The sequence below is a fragment of the Phalangium opilio genome, unplaced genomic scaffold (genome assembly GCF_054372755.1).
Source record: "Phalangium opilio isolate 3A_F unplaced genomic scaffold, DU_Popi_V2 ptg000031l_1, whole genome shotgun sequence".
Taxonomy (NCBI): domain Eukaryota; kingdom Metazoa; phylum Arthropoda; class Arachnida; order Opiliones; family Phalangiidae; genus Phalangium; species Phalangium opilio.
In genome coordinates, this window is record NW_028324158.1 from 14112052 (window position 1) to 14133968 (window position 21917).

Below are 21917 nucleotides of genomic sequence, written 5' to 3' on the forward strand. Positions count from 1 at the left end.
TCTTGTTTTTATGATAATGTGTGTCTTTTATTCTTATGTATTTTACAACTTCACGTAAATTTTCATTTTTGTATATATAACACCATCCAACCAGTCCTGACTGACTGATAATCAAGGCCCAGCCCAAACCGCTTGCCCTATAACATTGAAAATTTGCAGGAACGTTACTCATAAGTAGTAGGCGCGTAGTAAGAAAGATTTTGTCCAATCCGCCGCCATCTTAAAAAATGGCGCCCAGAATATCATTCTGATGGAAGTTTTAATTACACGCGAGCGACGTCGCGGGTAACGGCTACTATACTATACTATACGTCAACTGACCATATACTCTACTGTTCTTGTAAAAAAATACATACCAATGAAGGCCGGGGTCTACCATAAGTTCATAACATATATGACATAAGTTTGTCACGGGTTACTGAGAGCTTGTCGTCAAGTGATGATACGTCAAAGAGACACACCCACTTACGTACATACATACGAACATTCATTCATACATACATACATACATAGATACTTTAAAACATACAAATTTATTCCAAAATTAATACATTTCATTTGAAAATTTTTTCAATAACATAAATGACAAATTTCAAGAAACTTCGATTCGTATCGGAGAGCATTTTAGATGAAGCATCGAGTGAGCTTGGCGAAAACGAACATCCGTCCTTGTTGCGAATAGCGCGACTTAAAACCAGAGATAACGAACACTGAACAAAAAAATGATGGAAATTACAATCAATTCTAATTTTAAATGACCTCATCATCATCAGTCATCATTGACTAGACTAACTACTAGACTAACCATTTCCGCATTCAACTCTCTCTTAATTAATTGTTGATCTCTAGTGGAAGAAACGGCACTCAGTTGGCAAACTAAGCCTTGCGATACCAATAAAACCAGGCTTTTCTCCAATATATACGACAACAGATTCCTGCTAATATAAAACGCATTCATTCATTCATTCTCAACTTTTCCCGCTCTCTTGAAAAAAAAAAATAATTTATTGGTTACTTTTGAGGAGTTTCATTCTTCCCTTTGGACTGCAAACAAAAATTAACGCAGGCTAATACGGATCCAAAACCTAAAGGAGCGTTGTATTCGACACTCGGAGATGAAAAATTCGTATCCAAAAATAAACACCACTCATTCGGGTCCCCATTCTACGAAAAAACATTCAAAACAACAATAAATACTCTAATCAAAAAATAAATAAATACTCTAATAAATAAATACGCCAGGAAATAATTCAATATATAAATAATTAATTACGTAAATAAATGAATGCCCGATTAAATTATTAAATACGTTAATAAATAAATATGCACGTAATTACATACATAAATACGTAAATTAATTAATACCCAAGTAAATAATTCAATAAATACGTAAATTAATTAATACCCAAGTAATTAATTCAATAAATACGTAAATTAATTAATACCCAAGTAATTAATTCAATAAATACGTAAATTAATTAATACCCAAGTAAATAATTCAATAAATACGTAAATTAATTAATACCCAAGTAATTAATTCAATAAATACGTAAATTAATTAATACCCAAGTAATTAATTCAATAAATACGTAAATTAATTAATACCCAAGTAATTAATTCAATAAATACGTAAATTAATTAATACCCAAGTAATTAATTCAATAAATACGTAAATTAATTAATACCCAAGTAAATAATTCAATAAATACGTAAATTAATTAATACCCAAGTAAATAATTCAATAAATACGTAAATTAATTAATACCCAAGTAAATAATTCAATAAATACGTAAATTAATTAATACCCAAGTAAATAATTCAATAAATAAAATACGTAAAAAACGAAAAATAATATTAAATTACGTATTACTCACTGGATTTCCTAAAATAGTGAATAAACTCGGACTAAAACACTCCAACGTCGAAACTGAGAGTCCCAAAAAAGCTAACAACCTAAAAAATATTTCGTTACATGACACATGATATATTCAAAGCGCAATTTCAAATAAAATAGTCACGAGTGGCTAAAAGTGCGCCGCTTTTTGGGGTAGAAATGACGTAAAATAACAATGTTGTGGAAAAAGATGACAATAAACAAGGTAATTAGCAAAAAATTGGAAAAGTACCAATATTTTGAGGTAAAAACATACCCTATTTAGTAATATTTTGGAAAAGGGGGAAGTTTATTCAGTTGATAAACCTTGATAATAACAAAAACAGGCGCACATTTAGCCGCTCATAAATAGTCTACTTACTGATTCTGTACTTGAAGTAATTCGGGCGAGGCTTTTTCCCATAATTCAGTTCCACTAGAAAATCGTCGCGAAGATGACGCTAAATCAGAGTGATCGACCAATAATAATGGCACTTTACGCGATTCCAGCGGATTTTGTCGCTCCACAATATGTTGCAGAAGATTGGGCCTAATAAGATAACCAATCACGGACACTGTTGTGTCGCAAACCATCGACTGAAATAAAAACGTTCCGTTGCAAAATAGACTAAACAAAACACGCCTTAAGACCTTCAAAATATACTAAAACTAGAAACAAAATAACATTTCTTACCATTAATAACTGATACGACGAAACATGTTGCAAATGCCATTCTTGTCGATGTTTAGCAAGGGCTAAAACCAAACTGCAAGCCTGATTACCGTTCTCGACACTCTTAACACTAGGCTTAAGCGCAACTTGATGAATTATCTAATACAAGAATTATTCTTCTTAATTAGTAAATAACTTCAATTAAATTAAATTAAATTAAATTAAATTAACAAACTTACCGAAGCAATTTCATCCAAATGCACACCGACAAAATTGAAAGTATCATTAAGGCCGAAATGATGTAAAGCGTCCAAAAGATTTGCCGTAATTTGCAAGGACAATCCAAAAACATCTCGCCACGTTGAATCGGAACCCTAAAAATAAATAAGTAATTAAGATTAGGCTTAACAAAATAATTAAAATAAACCTTTATTAATCGAAAATAAATAAATAACGCTTACTTTTTGTTCAATTTCTTTCGTTTCATAAGTTGATAACAACGGTAAAGTAATTCGCGGTAAAAGTCCAGCGGTTCTTAAGTTTTCCGCCGTGGTTAAACTACTCGAAGACACGGACACAAAAAACAGCGAAATGGATTGGGCTAATTGTCCGCCTTTACGTTGCTGTAAACATTAATTAATTAATTCATTCATTAAATAATTCAAAATTAAAACTAACTTTAAACTTTGTTGGGTTGTTCTTACCTGAAGAGTTGATTCCAATAAACTGATTAATGTTGGAATAATCAAGTACTTGGACAAAAATGGTTGATAAGTATATTCATTCTCAATTATTTCCGTTAATTCCTTTAGAAGTAAAATTCCCATCGAACATAACTTGAAATAAAAATTCAAATTAATAAAAATAAAATAAAATAAGAAATATTTAATTTAACTAATTAAAAATACCATTAAAATTTGATTATCATTGTTTTTAACAGCGACATAAGCCAATTTTGACAAATTTTGGACCAAAAGGCAAACGGATGAAGTCCAATTATCCTCCAGAATACTTTCTGAAAATTATTTATTTCCTTAATTAACTTAATTAACTTAATTAATAGTCATTAAACAAACTTACTTTCTTCAATTTTCTCTACATCTTTCAGACCATAAATAGCCACTGAAATAATAGCGGTAATCGTTTTTGGATGTGATTGGTTCACGTTTGAAGAGCATCTGTCCAATAAAACGGCGTATTTTGAGAACCACTCATCCCAAGATTTAATACAGCTAGATTAAAAATTAAATAAGTAATTGCGATTAAATTAAATTAAATTAAATTCAATTATTTAAGTCACCTTTTCCAACTTCGCAAAAGATGCAAGTATAATTCCGCCAAGAGATTTAGCAAATGGTGATTCGAATTAGACTCAATCTAAATAATCAAACAAAATATATTAAATAAATTAAGTTAATTAACTCAATTAAATTAAATTGACTCACTTCATTTAGCAAGGTTGATAAGATATCATTCATGACAACTTTGCGTTCTTCATTGGAAACCTCAATTAAATTTTCCTACAACAAATTATTTTCATTACTACATTTATAACTTAAGTAGACAATTAATTAAGATAATTAAAAGTATATCTTACTTTAGCTAAGATGGTTAGGAAATCTCTCCAACTTAACAACAACAGGAAAGTATCTTTGGTTTGATCACTCAACAAACTAGAATCCAATTGTTGTTGACTTAATTCCAAATCAAAAGTTGACGGAACCAAACTTCGAATATACTACAAATAAATATCATTTAACATTATTTTAAACTAGGCTTAACCCCTTTAAAATAGGCCAAACTAGGCTTAACCCCTTTAAAATAGGCCAGACTAGGCTTAACCCCTTTAAAATAGGCCAAACTAGGCTTAACCTCTTCAAAATAGACCAAATTAGGCTTAACCGCTTCAAAATAGACCAAACTAGGCTTAACCGCTTCAAAATAGACCAAACTAGGCTTAACCGCTTCAAAATAGACCAAACTAGGCTTAACCGCTTCAAAATAGACCAAACTAGGCTTAACCCCTTCAAAATAGACCTAACTAGGCTTAACATCTTCAAAATAGACCAAACTAGGCTTAACCCCTTTAAAATAGACCAAACTAGGCTTAACCCCTTCAAAATAGACCTAACTAGGCTTAACCCCTTCAAAATAGACCTAACTAGGCTTAACCCCTTTAAAATAGACCAAACTAGGCTTAACCCCTTTAAAATAGGCCAAACTAGGCTTAACCCCTTTAAAATAGGCCAAACTAGGCTTAACCCCTTTAAAACACGCCAAACTAGGCTTAACCCCTTCAAAATAGACCAAACTAGGCTTAACCACTTCAAAATAGACGAAAATAGGCTTAACGACCATAAAACTAAATTATAAAGTAAGATTGACTAAGTATACCTTGGACCATTTAGTGACCAGTTTCTTTTCCTGAATTTCCTTGAAGACAGCTTTAACTCCGCTATCAATTTGAGCCCTGCCAATTAAGGCAAAAGACACCAAAACCAACCGTTAATTACCAATTAAAATTTTTAGTAATAAGTACTTACTCTCCAAATACATTGCGATGAAATCCTTGCAGGGCCAATGTATGTAAAATAAACGCGATAATTCGGCAATCAATGGAATCCAAACTATCATCTTTAAGCAATGGATCGCAGAGAATTGACCACAAAGTTGGTCTAAAAACAAAATTAGTTAATTAGCCTTATTCCTGATCAGCGCCATCTACCCATAGCGGTGACTTTGAGAACTACTGTAAGCGGCAAGCCAATCAGATGTCGCTAAAATCTGGTGACGTCATTTTTGGTAAGACCCGAGAGTGCCAGTTAGTGACGTCACCAGATTTTAGCGACATCTGATTGGCTTGCCGCTTACAGTAGTTCTCAAAGTCGCCGCTATGGGTAGGTGGCGCTGATCAGGAATAAGGCTAATTAATAGGCCAGATAATCAAAGGCTTAATTGAACTTACTCTTTCTTGAGTTCTTCAATGGCTAACAAATGATGGGCGGCCCATAAAGAATGAAGAAATTCCACAACAGCGCAATGGAGATCGCGCGGACAAAATCCAGAACCTCTTTTCTTACGTTTCAGAATTTGAATGGCGCATTCGAGGCAATTTTCCTCTTCATCCTTTAAATAATTTAATTAAAATTTAAATAAAGTTAATTATTAAGTTAAGTATATAAGTTTAGTTACTTTAAGAAGACTTTTTTCATTTCCATCCACGTCAACTTTAACATTAACGAACATTTCTAAAAGTCCAGGCTGTTTGCGAACGCACGATGTTAAAAATCGAATAATCGCCACTTTTAATCGAATATCTTCGCTGGGCGATTTTAATCGCAGCAAGAATAAATCTCGTACCGCCGACGCTTCGTTACCCAAACAAGCCAATAAAGACATTGGATAGTCCTTAAATTAATTATTAATAGCGCGCCTTTAATTCATTAATTATCAATTAACAACTACCCCCCTTCATTAATTATAAATACTTGAGCGCAACGTCTTAGTAATTGCACGGCCAACGCCGCCAATCGGGGATCGTATCGTTGGAATGCGTAATAAGCCACGCCCAAAATTAAATGAAGTTGATTGGGTTGAGAAGGTAAAGCCAATAGCGATTGTTCCAGAATCGATTGTTGTTGACCGCTGCCCGTTTTGTTATCGGCGGCAATTGAATTGCGTAAAAGCAATAATCGATTAAGAACCGACAGCGATAATCGAACTAAAGAGGTCAATTGTTGACCTAAACCTTGCGATTGACTTAAAACAAAAATAATTATTATAATTACTTAATTACAAATAAAATACTATAATTAATTTTAAACAACTACTTACCATCCTTGTTGTTCCATGGCGCTACGTATCACGTGTTCTCCCGTCGAAACGATTCTCAATAACGAATTCGAAGCTTCGGTACGCAATAAACTGTAGACGCAAACTTCTTGACTTTTACTGAGAGAAAAAACCAAAATTATTCAATTTAACTTAAGTTCAATTAAATTTAATTAAGTTGAAGTTACTTTAATTTCCGTTGACGTTCCCAATCGGTTAACTGCAGCAATTTATGAAATATATTTAAACATTTCACGCCAATTGTTTCGCGTATCCCTTGTTTAACGTAACGCCATTTATGGTGATTCGGAAAAATATCGCGAAATACGAAAACTAAACACGGTAGAAAAGTATTCTTATCATCCTTTAAAAATTCCTGTAATTAAATTAAATTACTCATAAGTTAATTGAAATTACTTAGAAATATCATATTAATTTACCTCTTTATCCATAAGGTTAAGAAAAGACAATAATAAATCGTAATTGCCGCTAGCTTGTTCTTGCAAGGCAACTTGACGACCGACAACTCCGATATCGCAATAAACTCCGCTGGCTAATTCCTCAATCGAATCGCAATTCCCCGTTAAAAACGGCAAGAAATTATTGTTCAGCAAATGATGGCAAACATTATCGTAACAATGTTTCGAAAACGCCGACACAACGTCCAGAATCGACGCCAAAAGTTTCGTCGGAGGTTGAGGCAGCAACGACAACCTATTTAAGGACTCATTACAATAACTCCTAGTAATTAAGACTAACCACGCGTTAACTTACTTTGAAAGAGTAATTAGCAATAATTGCAACAAATCTTCAAGCTCGGACATCGAGGATGGTTTCGTCATCACCATCTCGCCAACCAATTCGGCCAAATTTGAGATACGTCCGACAAATTCCGACGTCACGCAATCGCTAACTGTTACGCTGTTAAGAAGTACTCGCGTTTCTAGTAGACAAATTTGCCAACCGTTGACAACTTGGTGCCAACGCACTAAAGGTCGGCCGCTTTTTTGGCAATTTCCGACTAATTCTCCGATGGTTCCGTGTCGAATGACAACGGAATTGTTCAAATAAGGACGTTTATCCCTGACTAATTGCCATTGATCGTGAACCGTTATCGAATCCGTGAATTCATTAACGGCTTCGCAATAAGATGGCAAGTTTCTCATTAAATCCATTACCTGACATATAAAATTAAATTAAACGCCTTTAAAAACTAATACGAATTAATTTTAATTACTTTTTCGGCACTTTCGGGTCCCGCTTTCGCTAATGACGTTAATAATCTTAAAGTTGGCGAGATTTCAACGGGAAATATCGATAAAGACGCGTTTAAAAGATGGCCTAGGCCTTGCTCTAAACCCTAGTTTAATGTTAATCATCGAGTTAATTAATGATTAAAACCGTTTCCCCGCAAAAATAATTACTTTTTTCCAAAAATCTCTGGCGGTGTTATGATAACACAATGCCCGTTCGGCTACGCCATTAACATTCTAAAATAATTATTATAATGTCTTAATTTCATTATTTTAACCAAAGACAATTAAATAATAATTTATTTAATTACGTCAGAATCACCGAACGTTCTAATCTCGAAGGTTGAAAGTAAAATTGACATTAGACTGTAGACGATAGTATTGATTAAATTAGGAACAACCTATAAAGACAATTTCCAAGTACTAAGCCTTAGTTTGTTCGATTTTGACCTTAGGCTTAACGTTTCCAACATCATAACTAAACTTTGCAATTTATTAATAATATAACAATTTATCAATAAAATAAAAGTAACTTTCAATAAAATAAAAGTAACTTTCAATAAAATAAAAGTAACTTTCAATAAAAAAAATTATTATAGGTGTATAAAATTAAAATTAAATCTAATTTCAGTTGATTTGTTTGTTATTGAGATTAGCCTTAACATCAACGAGTCAATAAAAATATTGCTAAAAAACCGTGCCATTTGCACCATTTACCATAAATATATCTAATAGGCAATAAAATGTAACTAACACCAAATAAACAACACACAATTTATGAACACATAATTTTTTTAGTCAATTCGACCTTAAAACCCCATTGAAGTACCAACGGACGCAGGAAAACAATAGTTAGGCTTAAGTTTTGGCGCGAAAACGCTCCCTAGGCTTAAGTTTTGGCGCGAAAACGCTCCCTAGGCTTAAGTTTTGGCGCGAAAACGCTCCCTAGGCTTAAGTTTTGGCGCGAAAACGCTCCCTAGGCTTAAGTTTTGGCGCGAAAACGCTCCCTAGGCTTCGGTTTTGGCGCGAAAACGCTCCATAGGCTTTAGGTTTTTGGCGGGAAAACGCTCCATAGGCTTCGGTTTTGGCGCGAAAACGCTCCCTAGGCTTAGGTTTTGGCGGGAAAACGCTCGTTAGGGTTAAGTTTTGGCGGGAAAACGCTCGTTACGCTTTTTTTTAAAGGTAATTACTTAATTAAATTGAATTACTTAAATCGTTAGGCATAATTGACAAAATTTAGCATTTAAAGATTAGTTAAACTAAAAGTTTCACTTACCCCATCGCCATGAACAAGAGGCAACTTCAAACTTGTAGACATATACTCAAAAACTTTGAGTTTTATAGCACATTTTCCCAACTGCGCGACAACGCTGCGGTCACCCATGGCAAAATCCTTTGACCAATGCCTCAATAGCATCCACGAAAGCAAAATGGGTCCGTGTTGGGGGTGATTTCCCAAACAACAAATGACACGGTCAAGATTTTGCAATGTGTCGCGATCTTTTAACAAATAATGCTCATTGCTGTTTGACTCGGAACAATTTTGCAGCCATTCTAGTTCCAAACATTCCACGAATAGAACACTCTCCATGAACCTATGCTCAAATTATTATAACTTCATAAATTTCAATGTTAATTTTAATGATTTTTAAAACTTATTTACCCGATAGTATCGACTAAATCTTGAACAGCGTCATTTATGTAATGACGAAATAAAAGTTTTTGACCAAAACTGTGCTTCTGAAATTAGAAAATTCATTTAATTTCGACTTAATTTTAATTAAAGTTAAATTTACCTGAAAGACAGTGAATATTTCTTTGAGATTTTCAGTTGTTGGTTCCGTGTCTTTGAATAATAGAATCAAAATTTGAAGAATTTCAAGCTAAGAAATTAAAATAATTAACTTTAATCTATGATTAATGGAAATAATTAGTACACAATTATTTACCTGTTCTTTAAGATTATATACAACCCAACGGTAAAGCAATCCATCATTCTAATGAAATTAAAAATTAATAATACAAAGAAATTAATTTAATTACATAAAAAAATTAAACCCGATTAAAAAAAATTTAATTCGATTAAAATAAATCAAATTCGATTAAAATAAATCAAATTCGATTAAAATAAATCAATTTCGAGTAAAATAAATCAAATTCGATTAAAATAAATTAATTTCGAGTAAAATAAATCAAATTCGATTAAAATAAATTAATTTCAATTAAAATAAATTAAATTCGATTAAAATAAATTAATTTCAATTAAAATAAATTAAATTCGATTAAAATAAATTAAACTCGATTAAAATAAATTAAACTCGATTAAAATAAAATAATTTCAATTAAAATAAATTAAATTCGATTAAAATAAATTAAATTCGATTAAAATAAATTAAATTCGATTAAAATAAATTAAATTCGATTAAAATAAATTAAATTCGATTAAAATAAATTAAATTCGATTAAAATAAATTAAATTCGATTAAAATAAATTAAATTCGATTAAAATAAATTAAATTCCATTAAAATAAATTAAATTCAATTAAAATAAATTAAATTCCATTAAAATAAATTAAATTCCATTAAAAAAATTAAATTCCATTAAAGTTAACTTACAAAATTTGTTCCATAACTTTCTCTATTTGGAATCTCGGCATTGTTAACGTTTACCAATTGAGCTATAATTTTATTGGCAATGTCTCCTTCTTTGTTAATAATTTCAAGGAAACCTTCATAAAGATCCTAAAAAAAATAAATATATATATCTAATTTATTTTTAATCAAACTTAATTTCCTTACTTGATAAGGGTGATTATCATCTTGCCAATGGCAAAAGACTTGCTTCATACACAACAAGGCATAAAAACGTTCCCCATAATAATAATTCCATACTTCTTGCAGAAGGATTTGAGAGTGACGTTCACTTTTCAAAGTTGTCTAAAACATTATACTTTAAATCTTAATTTTATTCCATTAATTTTCAATTGAAAAATTAATCTTACTTCAAGGTTTTCTCTTGTTCCTTTGTATTCGTAAAGTAGGTAAGAACAGAACAAAGTGTAACACTGTACCTCATCAATTTTCTGCCGAACATTTCAACTCCATCATTAACAATCCTTGATAAAGTATGACAGAAATTGAGCAAAACTTACCAAAAGCTGACATATTTTATCAACGAATTGTAACTGATGTTTTTCCGTTACTAACTTCTCTAATTGTCCATTTGAATCCGAACTAAAATTAATGTATTCCATTTAGAAAATAACTCGGCAGTTACTCGGTACTTAAGGTTAATCATAGTATTACGCACCTTTGTTTTTTGTAAAACAATATTCCGTTAAGTATTCGATCAGAATTTGATTCTAGCTCCGTTCCAACTAATTCCTGACATTAATAAAATTATTAATTGACGTTAAATGTATTAAATTTATTTAATATGCATTGATTTAAGACCTAAGCCTTGGCTTACTTTGGCTTGAAGAAGCGATGTTCCGGAGATTAAAACCCACAAATCTTTCATAGACCTAAGATATATTTTAATTATTATCTTAAATCATACTTTAATTAGATTTAATGTTAAATTACCTTAAAACAGCCATTTTTCCACAGATCGTTTTTAAATTCCCGCCACGACAAAATAGCACACTTTGAAGCAGACGATTTTGTCTCCTGAGAGAGGAACTTCTCGGGAATATCGACAAGACGACAACGACAACTATCGGTTTATCGTCGTAAGATCAACTAACTGTAAGTAGCTAAACTAGCGCATTGTCAACACTTCGTATGGCCTACTGCAGATTGTATATTGTAAACTATCTATACATATATCATAAGTTCATATCTAATAATATATACGGCCAATCAAAGAACCCTCCTTTAGCATTAGAGGCAGTATCAAGTCTTATCTAAGAGAGCGACCGCTCTCCTAGAATAAACTTATGATATGTGTATAAATATCCTAAGGTCGGGAATTTTTTTAATACAAATAACAGAATTTGTGAAAATGTAGTGAATCACGGTTATTTCTTTGTAATTGCTGATTATAAAGCTTTGATTTCAATTAAATTTCTTATTTAATTAAATGTTAAAAAATGGTCGTTAAGCTTTTTTTTTTTTAATAAATAACTGAATAAATATCCTGAAGAACTAGTAACACATAGAAACTAATTTTTTTCTGATAATACCATGAATTTATACTACTTAACAGCTATCTAATAATTTTTCTATTTCTAACAAAGTTGACGAATAAAATATCAAGTTACAACTACCAAAGTTGATAATAATTATGTTAAAAATATTTCTATCTGAGATAAACCGAAGTTAGCAACTCTCTTGTATAGTTTCGGTGATAAATTACCCAACTTTGTCTAAGTCTAGACTGCAAAGTAAACCAAATTTTAATGATAATGAAATTTGAATGCTGTAAACTTCCACGTCAAATAAAACTGACGTGGAAAATTAGATACAAGAACATATTTCCTCAAAATAACTTATCAATTGTTTACTGATAATAAAACTTCTTTCACGATAAAAATTGTCTAGAGTTATTTTTGGGGGAGACTAAAATAGCCTATATAAGGGAATTCAATTTCAGTGTCAAGAACAGTTTGTTTCCAAGCAACTTACTTGATTCTAAGTCAAAATGACTTCAGCCGGCGTTGACAAAACCACCTTCGAGTACTTGAACTTCGTTACTAAAGACAGAAACGTTGATGAAACAAAAGAAATTTATACCGATTGGTTTGATAATTATGACAACGTAAGTTAATTAAGACACTCCTTTCAAAGACGTGTTAACAATTATCAAGACAATTCTAGGCTATGATTAACATCGGATTCAATGGACCATTAAGAGTCGCTGAATCTTTCGCGGAATTGGGTTTGGATAAAAACGTCCGAATTTTGGATGTTGGAGCGGGAACTGGGAAGTTAGGAGCGGAAGTAACTTAATTAAAATTACTTATGGGAGAGTTATTTAACTTTGATGCTAAATCTTTCGGTTCAATTTGTAGCTAAGAAAGAGGGGTTACAACAATCTTGATGCCATTGAACCATCCAAAATGGTTGAAAAGGCCAAGAAGGATAAGATGTACAATAATTACTACAATTGTTTCGTTAAACTTGGACAACCTCTACCATTTCCCAAAGGTAAATCCAATTCGAAATCAACTTACACTTTTAAATTAAATTATTAATTACCTTTTTTAAGGTACTTACGACGTGGCTATCATGTCTGGTATGCTATGTCCGGGTCATCTTCACCACGAAGATCTACTCGAGTTAGCCAAAGTTGTGAAACCGGGTTAGTAACATCGGGACGGTTAGATTGGACATCAATCAACTTTGGCATTGACAACCATTTTCTTCGACAGGTGGTTTGATTTGTTGGAGTTCAAAGATCCCCGGATATTACGGTCAGGAGGCGCCCCAATATTCCGCTGAAAACATTGAAAAAGTAATGAATAAATACGTCCAAGATGGCGTCTGGAAATATTACCAACAACCTAAACTTCTTCCTAAATACTACGACGATATTCAAGGCATGTTTTACAGTATGCTAGTCTTGTAATTTATGTAATAAATTTTCTTCATTTCTCAATAAATATTATTAAAAATAAAAACTTACGTGTGTTTTTGACTCATTCTTTCTCAATTGCTATTACTGATAAATGAGAAGAACTCTTGAAAAGTATCTTCATCTACTATATGGAAGATTTTGAAAAAAAAAAAAAAAATATGTTGATAAGGTTGATGTTCTAGAATACTTCCTATTTAAATTCTTCCATTGATATGTCCATAAGTTTATATGTTCCATAAGTATAACACTTCATATACTTCGTAATGCTGAGAGCCGCTTAGAGAAGGGTTGGTACTAAGTCTTTCTTCGTGACAAACTTATGGAATTCATCTTATGATGTAAAACTGTCTCCGAGTAACGCTTCTGCCAATATAGAGGTTTTCAAATTAATGTACCATATGAGGCAACAGTAACAAAATGGCTGCCATCCTGGTCAATTAAAACTACAATAAAGATATAATCTTATTTTTTTTTTATACCAAAAGAAAAATTTACATCGACTTCCATTATTTTGTAGTCTTTGTAAAAGATGTTTAAACCTGCGTTGAAAGTGTGTGAAGAACACATTTTTGTTATATCTTGGTTTTCATATACTTTTATGTGAAATCTTTTTGTGTTTTGTCAGCGTTTCGAAATCTCGTTGGTAAATCAGTTCTATTTTTGTCCCCCAAACACAGAAATTATTTTTTTTTAAAGATTATTATCACAAGAGTTTGTTTGTTTACCTTAACTACAATATTTTTCTTGTAAACTTTTTTTATTTAGAGCAATATTAACTTCAATATTTCTCCCAATATTTTTTAGATGAATTTTATTTCAAGAAATTGTTGTTTATTTATTTTTTTTTTTGTTTTTTAAAAATTAAGATTGCCGACAATATTTTATTTATTTTTTTTTTTCATCAATATCTCCTTTCACCACAACAATAGCACCGTTGTATTAGAAATATTTCCCCCTATAACCAACCATATTTAAAATTAATTAAAATTAATCTCGGTTGTTTAAATTTCTTTTAAAATACCTGAGAATTAACAACTGATTATAATTGGCTAATTCAAGTAATAAATTAATTATTTTTTGAGCTTTAACTATATCGTAATTTTTTCTTCATCTTAACTCGATAATTAATTTTTTGTTTTAAATTTAAATTTTAATTTAATTAAAATTATATTTATTTTAAATACCTAATAATATCGTTTTGTACTTTTTAGTGATTTTTTATAAGAAGATTTATATCATCGCAAATTTCCAAATTCATGGTCGCCCCCTTGAATATATATATTTCGTTTTTATTTCAAAATTTCATAAAACCCTTAATTATATTAATTAGATTTAATTATTTCTTCGTTTTTACGTTACGAAGCAAGAAAGGATAGCCCCTAGATCCGATCTTGTCAAGTTTTAATTCGAAATTTTGGCATTTATTAATGATAATTTTTTTAATTATATGCAGCAAAAATTACGAATATGTTAATTATTTATCGGGTTTTATAAAGCTACGATAAATTATAGAAATTTGCGATATCTTTGATTTTTTTAAATCGGTATTTATTTATACCGAAATCGTGATGATTTTTAATATTTTAAAAAATTTGGTATTGGGTAAATTATTTTTTAATATTAAATTTTACTTAAATTTAAAGGTTTTTTAATAACTTTTAATTTTTCGCGATTTAATCATTGTTTTGTTTTCTTTAATATTTAACTATCTACTTAATTTATAAGAATTTAAACTATAATAACTGTAATATTAATTTGGGAAAAAGTGTGTGTAATTATTTTTTTTTACGTTTTTGGTTTAATTTTAATTTTTGTTTTTGATATTATTAGATTCAAAATTAAATATAAGGCGAAAAGTTATTATTAATTGAACGCTACTTCTTATGTTTTGCTTCGTTTTTTGGTTTGTTAAATAACTTTTATACCCTAATATTAATTTATATATTTTTATACATGGCGTTTTAAACTAAGATAATTGAGATTTTTTAATGAATGTTTTTCATTAATTATTTTTTAAAACTAACCCCTGTGTTTATTTTATTTTTTAAATTTGATAGTGAGCAATTTTTACGCGTATTTTCTTTGGCGTAATTCGTTTTTCTTATTTTAACTTCTCCCCAAAAATTGACAACTTTTTTTTTTAAATTTAAATATATATTTTTTAAATAACTTTGATCTTAGATGTTTAATTTTGGCCTTAGTTCGGCGATTAAATTAAATTATTTTTTCTTTGTTTAAACTGCAAGGAAGGCACACACAATATTCTGAACAAATTTATCGGCTTCTAAACCATATATATATATATAATTTTATATATATTAGATTTTTTTTTAATATTTCTTTAGCCTTTTTTTTAAACTTCCGTATTGTTTTCAGTATAGGGGGAAAATTATTTATTTTTTTTACACAATTAACATTTTTCATTTTAATGTTTTTAAAGGCAATATATCGATTTCTTTTATGCGCATCTTTGAATTTTTTTATTATATTATTTTAGTCGTGGTTTATTTTAGCTGCCTGTGAGAAACGTGTTTCTGAAAAACATTTTTTCCGTTAAAATTAATTAAAATTGGCAACCCGTGATTTTATTTAACGATAATAGATGGCGTCATTTACTTTACGCGAGTTTCATTCGCGAGCAATCCTAACTCGAGGCCCGTGTTTTTGCGCGTTTGAGCCATGAGTACTAACCACAAGGCCTCCCTAAATTATTTCACTTGGCGCCATCTATTAAGAAAATCACGTTCCATTTCAAAAACCAAAAAATAAAATTAATTAAAATTTGTGTGTGTTTGTTTTTCGAATATTGTTTGTTTGTTTCTTTGTTTTGTAACAATAATTGGGGGAAAATTTAGGTGGGTTAATATATATATATATATATTTCACTCTGGAACATTTTTTTAAAACCTTTCATATACCGCAGTTTTCGATTAAATTTAAATTTGATGGAAGCTTCTTTTGAAAGTAAATTTTTGAAAAACCTTGTTTTTTTTTAATAATGCATAGGTAGGGAAATTTTTCAATCTTTTTTTTTTTAAAGTTCATCTACAGTTTGAACCGATTATATTTGTTTCTTTTTCAAATCGGTATAATTGGCATTTTTTAAAATTAAAAATTATTTTTATCCACATAACGCGTTTTTCCCCAACGAAAACGTCCATTAAATGCGGCAGTACTTTAAGGCTGACTGTTTGAATTTTTTGTTAATCATGTATTAATTTTTTTAATTGCGGCAGGACAAATTTCTACTTAATTAGAATAAAAATGATTAACCTCATTTATTTTTGTATATGTTCAAATGGGACTTAATCCCACTATTTCCCTATAATGCAAACTTTTTAATTAATTTTAATTCATTTTTAATTAATTTAACTGTGGCACGTGGTATTTTTTCTTTGTTTATTTTTAATTTGATTTACTTCATTTATTTTTTTTCTGGGAAGGTAATTTTAAATCCATTTCTTTCAATCAATTAATTATTTTAATTACGCTTCGCGGCGGGAAATTTTAATTTTAACGACTCCACCTGATCCCAATTTAATTAATTCCCGCGTAAGGTTTTAATTAAGCCCCTTTTAGTTCATGGATTTTTAAATACAATTTTTTTTAATAATTATTCTAAGCCACTAGAATATAATTTTACGAGTTTTAAGTTTTATTACGAGTTCAGTGTGTTTGTGTTTATTTATTTATTTACTTATTATTTTGTTTTGAATTCGAATGAAAGACGTTTATCAGCACTCAAATTGTGATATGAGCTTTGTTAACCATTTTAAACTATTTTTTTTTTTAAATAGATCCCGCGTCAAGATTTCAATATATATATTTGTTTTCGTTATTGGATTCCCTACTATGTATATAACTTTCCTACAACGATATTTGGTTCAATAAAAATTCCCTAAACTTCCACTCCGAGCGACACCGGATGTTGGTGGGGGTGAAGACCGCACCATTTTTTTTATTAATTTCGTTCGTCTCCTCTTCAAGGTAGAGCGAATTAATTAATTAAAATTAATTTAATTTCAATTAAAAAACTTTTTGGAAACGTGTTGAATTTTCTGGATTTTTTTTTTAATTTTGGTTTTGTTTTTATCTAATCTGTTTTTCTTTCGCTGCTCCCTTAATTATTCACAAGGCATGTGCTGAAAGATTAAATAAATATCTTATATTTATTGCGGGAATATATTACGCTATACGAAATGAACGCCAAGATTTTCCCGTGCCACTCTTCGTGCGCACACCAAACAGCCAGCCAGCCGGCCGGCCGGCCGGCTGGCTCCCTCCGATACGTAACTTTTACGTACACAACAAAGCGTACCGTATAAAATGGTTTTATCCAGTAGCGTTAATTTCGTATTCAAAAACATTCAAAGCAATGTATAAGTGCACTTTTTATAAATGTTTCAGTTAATTTACATGCAGCCTATGAAGCGTTTAACGTCGATTCATGCGTAGTAATAATATTCACACGATTTGCGTTATTAAAAAACATGCCTCAAATATAAGCTGGCACAAACGCTGCTGCGTGTATTAACAGTATTATTATACTTAATACGAAGTTCTTATAAAATCAATCATCATAGACGATTGTAAATCACTTTAACAAACAAATTCGGTAATTTTAACGTCGATAGAATCCCTGTTAAGAGTTATTTGACCTATAACCGTTGATTAGACCTATATCGCAATACCGAGAGGTCGGAAACTAATATTATTAAATAATTTTAGAGGTTAAAGTTCGTTTTTCTCGGTTATTATGGTGTCAGACCTCTGGTATAACTTATTGCACATTATTTAAAAACCACAGTTGTAATTATCACTTGTCGAGATAATCCCAAGCAATAACTATCCGAATCACAATCATGCTTTTTAAAATATTTGTAAAAAACAAGTTGTTCATGCCTGAATTGACTGATTCACGTATTGTCATTATCGCTCAATACGTGAACCAGTCTATTATTTTTGACGTAAAAAAACAGAAGAATAAGACAATATGGCCGTGATTTGAAGATATCGAAAAAGAAACGTTTCGGTTAGATTTTGAAGAAATCACCTGGGAGATTGTTAAACGGCTCGTGTCTGTCTGTTTTGTTTGTTAATTATTGTTTTGTTTAAGGGTAGTGATAATAAATGGGCGTGGTCTCCGGGGCTCGGGGTCATAGTTGATCTTCGGGGTGATTCGGGGAGTAATCGGGAATTTTTTTGCGGCTGAGTGTGTCTCCGAAATGGCAGAGTTGGTGAGTGTGGTGATGCTGGTAGTGGTAACCTTCAAATAAGCCCAATGTGCAACAAAAAAAAACCATCAGCATACCAATCCATCTTTTCTTAGACACGCTTTTTTCCCTACCATCGTCTTAGCCTCTCTCACAATTTTTTTACGAATTATTATCGAAATTAAGACGTTTCGTTTCCGTAGCAATTTTAATCAGCAATACCGAGTTGACCTTTTGACCTCCGAGATCAGGATTTGAACTCATTTAAAGTTAATTGAGTTCACGGATGAAAATTGCCACGAAAAACCGTCATTCGAAGTAAATTTATCAAAAATGTTACGATATAATTAATTATCAGGGAAAATAATTAAAAATTATACAAACTAAAATACAAGATGTATTTCGATTTCAAATTTAAGGGAATTAATTAAGTTCTATCATGATCAAATTCATTTTATTTATGGCTTGATACGCCGCAATAATTTATATCTTCTTATTTTTAATTGTTAATTAAAAATTATTAATTTGAGTATTTCATAGATATAATGAATAAATCATGATTCCACCCGTGGCAAATTATTTTTTGAATTTAAAAATTTCCCAATAATTTAGCACCGAAATAAATAAATTTAAATTTAGGGAGAAGGGGAGAGGAGGTCCAAAAACATAAATACTAAATAAAAATAAAAAATTTAAAGCGTGTGTTATTATAATATTTTGCGTGATCGCCAAAAAAAAATTATAATAAAAAATGAGTGACGCGTGACGCTATTTCAAAAACAAAAATTAAAAAACAAAAAAACAAAATAAAACCGTTAATTTTAAAACAAAAGCAAATTAAATTTGTTTTTAATCTTTGAAACATTTAAAACTTACCTTGCTACGAATAAAATTGATATAAACATGTTTCATTTTAAACGTGAATTGTCTTATTTTTATAAAATTGGTTTTATGTCGAAAACCATTTTTGTTTTTCATTTTTTTTTTCCTTTTTTGCAAGTACCCATAACAGATTGGCACCAAATTAAGGAATTGTCCACTTGTTTTTTTAAAGAAAAAAACAAACGCGACATTTTCTTTCTAAAAGCAACCAACCACAGTTTTGCGTCACACTCTTCAACCGGTCGCCGCCGCGAAAAAACAAGCTTGTTTTTTAGCTTTTTACCCCGATTAATACGTTCTTGTTTTTTATATATTTTTTCTTAATTATTTTTTTAAAAAAATATTTTGATATATATATTTTTATATATATCTTTGGTTTCTTTTTTGTTAAGAATTTTTAATTTATTTATTTATTATTATTTTTGGTTTTTCTTTAACGTTTAAATATTTTTTGGGTTTGTTTTTTTTATACTAAAACTTGAGTTCTTCGGGGTTAGAAGTACGTTTTCGATGAAACGTGTTGCAACTACTCAGTAGACGTAGATCTGATACATCGTCACTCCTAAACGTACCGTCTGCGTGGTTTTGTTTTTTAGCGTGGTACAAAATTAAAACCAAAAAAAAAGAATAAATAAAAATAAAAATAATTTAAAATGGGTTTAAATAAAAAACAAAATAAATAAAAAGAAAATTTTATAATGAAGGAAAAACGGGTTCATCGAACGAAACGGAAAACAGTGTACGAGAAAAATGGATTTAGAAATAAACATTTTAAATTTTAATTTTAATATAGTTTAATTTAATTTTAAATTAAATTAAATTAAATATATATGTATAGAGAGAGGAAAGCCAAAAGGATAGAGACAGAGAGAGAAGTGAATCCAGCATGAATGATAGAAAAAAGAAAAAAAAGTAAAATGCGTTAAATTTTTAACTTTTTTTTTTTTGGAAAAATTAATTTTGAATTTAATTAATGAAGAAAATTTTGAATTACTAATTGAAATTCGAAAGCGTGAGAAAACAAGGTGATTAAGCAAAAAATATCTTTGTTACGAGAACGTTTACGTCACCATTCGACAGGCAAAACACGATTTTAGCGTTAGGTAAACATTCCCATAAATTAAATACAGATGGCGTGAATAAATTATATAATAGCTACTCGCGCAGTGTTATTAATGATGGCTTAAGCAACTTGTTTTTTCCCATATAAACTGTAGGACTCAAGGTTTAAATAAAAAATTAAATATAATTATAATATTAATTAAACACACGACTGGCCTACGGCTGTTATGAGTACTTTAGGGGGCAATTAAAAATTGTATTCAAAACTTAGGAAATTAAACTTCCTAAGAATTGATACAAATTAACAAATTTAGAAAAAAAAATATATCCGCTGCAAAAATTGGAAAGACAACTAAAACGAATCACAACATCGAATAAACATCTTCAGAAATAAAATAAAAAAATACTAAATTGAAACTTAAACTAAAACTAAATTATTTAATTTAGTTTAAGTTTCGAGACCCTATAAAATCCCGTAAAATTATCACACCATGCTTGTTTAACAATTAACATATTTTAAGATAATTATTTATTAATTAATCTTTTAAAGAAGTTATTTATTACACATTAAGTATAATTATTTAAAATATCACAAATAAATTTTAAAGCAATATTTTGTTGATTTTATCGCGGGGGGGGACTTCATTATTGCCAGATTATTGTAGGGGGGAGGAAAAACCCGTTAAAACTATCTACATTTATACAGCAATTAAAATTAAAATTACTGTATTGGTGGGACCAATTAAAAAAAAAATTTAATTGATTGTAAGAGTTTAGTTCTAACCAGAAAAGTCGAGCAAAGTTGTAATTAAAAAAAAACCCCGGTTTTTTAATTTAAAAAACTGTTTTTCTTAAATATTATTCAAAAATGTTCTGTCCGCTTTGAGTGAGCCGAAGTGAACTGATGCGGGGTTAAATATGCCTTCAGGGTTAATAGTTATAAATAGTTAAGCGACTACGGTAAAGCTAAACATTCAATAATAATAATAATAATAATAATAATAAATTAACTAAACGTGCAATCGATAAAATTTAGCCTAACACTACTTAAGATCAAATCATGCTTATGATGAGAAGAAAAAGGTATAGATTAAATAAATAATCATGGATAATTAAGTTAATTAATTAAAGGTCCGTTTAGGATTGGAATTAATTCTCGCGTTAAACCACGGGTGGATTTATTTACAACAATAAAACGGACTTTTAAAGTTAAAATTGGTGTGAAATTAATTAAATTTGGACGGGAAAATAAATTAAGGATTAATAAATAAATTAATTAAAAATAAATAATTTAATGAGAGATATATACTTTTTTGAGCAAAACAGGCGAACTTGGCTACTTAAGGTATTGAAACAGACCTGATCTAAGTGTCGCGTCATCGGCTCTCACTCGTTCCCTACTTCTCGTGCGCCCTGTAATAAACAGCGATTCCAAATTTGGACACGTGTCACCTTTGAACCCTGCTTTTTGAAATTCTTTTAAACATTTCATTCCTTTCGAAGGAATAATCGTATTCTAAAGTTCGCAGCCCTCGCCCGTCTATCTGCCCAG

The 21917-nt window shown here is 30.2% G+C and overlaps 3 protein-coding genes across 15 annotated transcripts in view; 1 reads left to right on the forward strand and 2 right to left on the reverse strand.

Moving 5' to 3' along the window:
* Positions 1-514: 514 nt before the first annotated feature.
* Nup188 (nuclear pore complex protein Nup188) lies at positions 515-12331 on the reverse strand. 3 transcript variants are annotated; one of them, XM_089870571.1, is made up of 38 exons: positions 12257-12331; positions 11216-11345; positions 11100-11154; positions 10941-11014; positions 10783-10864; positions 10633-10713; positions 10430-10567; positions 10247-10372; positions 9580-9627; positions 9427-9513; positions 9294-9370; positions 8907-9225; positions 7942-8031; positions 7802-7867; positions 7615-7737; positions 7152-7555; positions 6818-7091; positions 6566-6753; positions 6381-6497; positions 6035-6305; positions 5739-5954; positions 5512-5672; positions 5090-5221; positions 4941-5016; positions 4144-4284; positions 3992-4066; positions 3847-3923; positions 3627-3778; positions 3455-3561; positions 3251-3382; positions 3008-3169; positions 2786-2920; positions 2568-2705; positions 2256-2470; positions 1875-1953; positions 1016-1164; positions 806-938; positions 515-710 (listed from the first exon to the last, which is right to left on the reverse strand). In XM_089870571.1, the coding sequence occupies exons 2-38, from the start codon at positions 11227-11229 to the stop codon at positions 555-557; spliced, it is 5070 nt and encodes a 1689-aa protein (XP_089726697.1). In that variant the 5' UTR covers positions 11230-11345; positions 12257-12331; the 3' UTR covers positions 515-554. The 3 variants fall into 3 exon arrangements, with proteins under 3 accessions (XP_089726697.1, XP_089726698.1, XP_089726696.1); XM_089870572.1 differs by lacking the exon at positions 12257-12331 and having other exon boundaries at positions 806-935; positions 11216-11364; XM_089870570.1 differs by lacking the exon at positions 12257-12331 and having other exon boundaries at positions 11216-11364.
* LOC149690841 (methyltransferase-like protein 27) lies at positions 12248-13251 on the forward strand. The gene is made up of 5 exons (XM_089870762.1): positions 12248-12389; positions 12449-12571; positions 12643-12778; positions 12840-12932; positions 13003-13251. Exons 1-5 carry the CDS (start codon positions 12273-12275, stop codon positions 13197-13199), a joined length of 666 nt encoding a protein of 221 aa, XP_089726888.1. The 5' UTR covers positions 12248-12272; the 3' UTR covers positions 13200-13251.
* Positions 13252-13663: 412 nt separating this feature from the next.
* Positions 13664-21917, reverse strand: part of Glut1 (Glucose transporter 1) — a 41414-nt gene continuing 33160 nt past the window's right edge. For 3 of the 11 annotated variants that reach the window (XM_089870639.1, XM_089870638.1, XM_089870641.1), the window contains 2 exons: positions 21725-21778; positions 17587-18474 (listed from right to left, as the gene is read on the reverse strand). In XM_089870639.1, the coding sequence (XP_089726765.1) occupies positions 18365-18474; positions 21725-21778 (164 nt within the window). In that variant the 3' untranslated portion in view covers positions 17587-18364. Of the gene's footprint in view, positions 17351-17586; positions 19190-19297; positions 19879-21724; positions 21779-21917 lie in introns of those variants that run through there. The other 8 variants (XR_016383799.1, XR_016383801.1, XM_089870642.1 and 5 more) reach the window with 5 other exon arrangements.

Bases quoted from the DNA above. Each gene is read 5' to 3' on its own strand.
- Nup188 (XM_089870571.1), bottom strand. The intron at 10,865-10,940 runs GTGCGTAATACT...CATTAATTTTAG, and splicing joins TTGTTTTACAAAAAACAAAG to TTCGGATTCAAATGGACAAT. The intron at 4,285-4,940 runs GTATACTTAGTC...ATTTATTTGTAG, and splicing joins TGGTCACTAAATGGTCCAAG to TATATTCGAAGTTTGGTTCC.
- LOC149690841 (XM_089870762.1), top strand. From the start codon at position 12,273: ATGACTTCAGCCGGCGTTGACAAAACCACCTTCGAGTACTTGAACTTC. The intron at 12,390-12,448 runs GTAAGTTAATTA...AGACAATTCTAG, and splicing joins GGTTTGATAATTATGACAAC to GCTATGATTAACATCGGATT. The intron at 12,779-12,839 runs GTAAATCCAATT...ACCTTTTTTAAG, and splicing joins ACCTCTACCATTTCCCAAAG to GTACTTACGACGTGGCTATC.